Raw genomic sequence first — 4317 nt, forward strand, 5'->3', positions numbered from 1 at the left:
TTGAGCTTACATGAGGAAGAAATGCATTAATCACCCAAATCATGTTTGTTTTTGTGTACGTAACACTTCCCTTTTTTGTCCTAAAAGGCAATTTCACAATTTGAGCGGAATTGTAAGCAAAAGGTGGCCCTAACTGGAAGCAACTGATGAGATCTTCTTATAATAATTTGATAATGCTCAAAATACATTTTTTTAAAACACTGATTCAAAAACTGCATGTAATTTAATCATGTCTGTTAATAATTACATTTTGTAATAGAATCTGGGATTAAACGCAATCACCAAATTATCTATTGCTTTTCAATTAATAACCAAAGCATATAAATAATAATTTACTCATATTAACTAAATGATAGCATTTATTTATACATTTTTTTTTTCTAGAAAGTTGATCTGGAAACATAATTATCTAATTTGGGTTACTTGTAAACATTTTCGGAACGCGAGTGAAAAACCAATGAGTTCAGCAAGCATTTTTCTTGATTCAGTCATGCCTGAAAATCCTCAATTTAAAAAAAAAAAAAAGCTGTTTTTTTTATTGATTCCGGAGATGTTACACGTAAATGTGCCAGTTAGCTAAATTAAGCTAATTGTCATCACCAGCCCTCGTGTAATTTTTGTCCTAAATATTTAAACTCGTAAAGAATTAAAAGAACCGTAAAAGAAGAAAGCTTTTTCGTTCGAAAATTGAATTAAGGTGAATTTGAAATTTAAAAAAGGGTGGGTCGCCACGACCAACGTCAACTAACTTCCATCCAATCATCACATTTTATATTTAACAGTTTATACTAAGACCCAATCAGAATTGATTTATCTGGGAGGGCGGTATCCGTCTGCTTTTCAGCCAATCGACAGTGAAGTGTAGTTCCCTCCCCTGGCTAACTCGGCTGAGCTGTCAGCTGTGGGACGACGTCTGCAAGACTTGGGTCAAAGTTTGTCTTTTGCCCCCGTGCCAACCTCCGCCAATGGCTCCCAGCGCGCAGCTTAAAGAGGCGATGGCCGATGTGCAAGAAGGCATCCGGGGTATCCTCCTCGGGCCGCCCGGAGCCGGGAAGGGGACCCAGGTGAACGATCGGCTGCGGCGGCTAGCTTTAGCTCGTCCTGGCTAGCTTGGACGCGTGGTGCTTCGCTGGAATGTTGCTAGCGGCTAATGCTATTTTTTTTCTTTTCAAATGCCTTCAATCGTATTTCCACTCTGCCAGTTATATATATTTTTTTACTTTTCTGGTATTTGACACGATTGTCAATTCTTAAAATTTGCAGAGTTGTCAGTTTGTTTGTTTGTTAGAGTTTATTAAATTGATTTTACCCCGAACTGCCAACTCTTATTGTAGGCCAAAAAGATGCATTATACACTTTAAACTCAATGTCACCTCATCACAATTTATTTGCTATTAAATACAATTTCATCTCGCAAAGTTAGGTTCAAAGTTCTAAAATAAGATTTTAGAGTCTATGCGTGTTATCTTGAACACCCTCAAGTCATTCCTATGTTACCAAAAAGCCAAGCGTGGAGAGTCTCTGTAGGTAAACCACATGAGAGCTTTTCTGACAGGAATTTTATTTCTCACCAGTTTGTTTTCATCTATGTCAGTGTGTGACAATTTCGCCATATTCATGTTGTTTTTATTGATTTGTATTTCCGTCCTTAGGCCGCCCGACTAGCCAAGCGCTACTGCGTCTGTCACCTTTCCACGGGGGACATGCTGAGGGCCATGGTGGCGTCAGGCTCGGAGCTGGGCAAGAAGCTAAAGCAGACGATGGACGGCGGAAAGCTGGTGAGCGACGAGATGGTGGTGGAGCTCATCGAGAACAACCTGGACACTCCTCCCTGCAGGAAAGGCTTCCTGTTGGACGGATTCCCCCGAACGGTCAAGCAAGCCGAGCTGGTGAGGGCTTCGTGGGCCGCCGCTCGCCTTTGACGAGTAGCCTTCTCTCGACGGTTTGTTTTTGTTGGCTTTCAGCTGGACGAGCTGCTGGACAAGCGACACGAGCGCTTGGACTCGGTCATCGAATTTTCTGTTGACGATTCCTTGCTGGTGCGCAGGATCTGCGGCAGGTAATTTCTTTTGGCTTTTTTTATGTCGCCCGCCTTTTTTTGTTTGCCTTTCGATTGGTTGATATCATTTTATTAATTTGTTAGCATTTGGTTACAATTTGCTTGGGTTTCTTTGTGGTTTTGGTAGCGTTTTGTTAGCATCTTGGTAGCCCTTCAAACTCCGTTTGTTTTTTGTTTTTTTTGTATTTGATATTTGGGTAGTATTTCATTATTGTAAAGAGCATTTTTGATAGTTTTGTGAAATTTTTCATGCGTTAGCATCATAATACGGTTTTAGTCTTCGCATTATATATGCGTTATTAGCATTTTTATTGCTGTTAGCCTACAGTTAGCCTCTTGACATGCTTTTGTTTATTAGCATTTTTAAAATTTCAATACTTGATTGTTTTTTTTTCTTTGCAAACAGGTGGATATAATTATATTAGCGTTTAGATTTTTCATTGTAGTTTCTTGGGAGCGTTTTGTGTTTGATGAACTTTTGTTTTGCTTTAGTTTTGTAATATTTTGCTATTGTCTATTTTTATGTTTTGCCAATACTTTGCAATTGTTTTTATGTTTTGACTTTCTATTTTTCTCACTGTTTTGTTAGCATTGTAATACCGTTTTACCTTTAGGATTATTATATATGTAGGATTAGCATTGTTATTGTTATAGCTTTCTGTTAGCTTTTTGACAGGCTTTTTGTTAGCATTTCACTCATTTACCAAAAAGACTCGCTTGTGTGTGTTATGTTAGCACTTTGATACGTTTTTGCTAGCAGTTTTTTGAACATTTAGATAACATTTTTGTACCTCCAGCTTCCTGTGCTGGGTTGTGTGTGAAAACTTGACTTTATTTATTGTCTTTTGGGAGCCCTGCTGTGAAGCAGAGGAAGAGAATTTTATTCCGGATGTGTCACACACTGGAATGGCTGCTATTTTTTTTTTTTTTTTTGACCATATTCTCTCAAACTTTTGGTTTCAACTCATTTAGTGCCATTGGCGGCTTTTGACGTCATAGGTCAATTTTGTACCTGGCTCCATTTGCCATTTTTGTCAATAAATATCCATATTAACTGGTCTGAAGTGGAACGTGTGTGTTGCTAATGGATCCCTCTGTCGTTTCCGTCCCGGCAGACTGATCCATCAGCCCAGCGGCCGCTCCTACCACGAGGAGTTCAACCCACCCAAAGAGGCCATGAAAGACGATGTAAGGAGCTAAATTGTTTTCTGATTTGAAATTACTTTCAAGTCCAAGTTTGTTGTCTAAATGGGCTAGTGTAAAAAAAAAAAAAAAAAATCTTTTTGAAAGAATTTTGATTCTCCCGTCCAGGTGACGGGTGAGCCGCTGATCCGCCGCAGCGACGACAACGAGACGGCGCTGCGCACTCGCCTTGACGCGTACCATCGCCAAACGGCGCCGCTGGTCAAGTACTACAGCGCCAGGGGGATCCACACGGCCGTGGACGCCGCCAAGAGCCCCGACGTGGTCTTCGCATCCATCGTGGCCGCCTTCAGCGCCGCCGCACAGGCCTCGCCGGCCCGTGCCACTGCCTGTAAAGCCTCCCTAACTCTTTTTCCAATTATTATTATTTTTTTTAATCCAATCACAAGTCAGGATTTTGTTTTTCATCCAATCTAATAGCAGGATTTTTTTTTCTTGCGTTCTGATGAGATAATGGAGTAAAATGAACTCATGTTGAAGTCACTTCCCAGAATGCTCCTGTGATAACTGGCTTTTAAGTCTACTTTTTTTGTTGTTGTTGTTTTTATTTCGCAGCTGCTTGAATCCCGGGGATGCTCCAACTTGAAGAACTGAAAGAATGCTCCGACAGACAGATGGGATGGCGGTTTCTTGAACGGTGGGATGAAAGAGGAGAAGTCGTCACGGCGACGGGGCTTTGATGCCGGCGGAATGCTGAGCGAGGCAAGCACCTTCTTGATCATTCCCTTTGCTTTGTTCTTTCAATAAACCTCATCTTATTTCTAGCGCTGGCACGCATTGTGTTTTGTCAATTTAATCTGTAGAAATCAAATATTCTTGACGTACATTTTACTAATTAGTCATTAATCCGGTATGGGACTTTAATATAAAACAAAAAATGGTACAAAAATCTATATAGATAAAAATATGCATACAGTAAGGTAGAAAAAGCCACAGTGCATGTTTCAAATTTGTTGTTACAACACCCCCATTTTAAAATGAAATGTTTCTTTCTTAACCCACACTCCAAATTCACACATTTGTAGATAAGGTCATATTTTTTCCCCTTATTCCAG

At 40.1% G+C, this 4317-nt stretch overlaps 1 protein-coding gene across 1 annotated transcript; it reads left to right on the plus strand.

Annotated features, from left to right (window-relative positions):
* The first annotated feature begins 856 nt into the window (after positions 1-856).
* Positions 857-4026, plus strand: ak2 (adenylate kinase 2). Its single transcript, XM_088404682.1, has 6 exons — positions 857-1064; positions 1653-1889; positions 1965-2059; positions 3175-3247; positions 3371-3593; positions 3818-4026. The coding sequence occupies exons 1-6, from the start codon at positions 966-968 to the stop codon at positions 3823-3825; spliced, it is 735 nt and encodes a 244-aa protein (XP_088260808.1). The 5' UTR covers positions 857-965; the 3' UTR covers positions 3826-4026.
* The last annotated feature ends 291 nt before the right edge of the window (positions 4027-4317 follow it).

The sequence above is a fragment of the Hippichthys cyanospilos genome, chromosome 21 (genome assembly GCF_059441005.1).
Source record: "Hippichthys cyanospilos isolate Australia breed blue-spotted pipefish chromosome 21, RoL_Hcya_1.0, whole genome shotgun sequence".
Taxonomy (NCBI): Eukaryota; Metazoa; Chordata; class Actinopteri; order Syngnathiformes; family Syngnathidae; genus Hippichthys; species Hippichthys cyanospilos.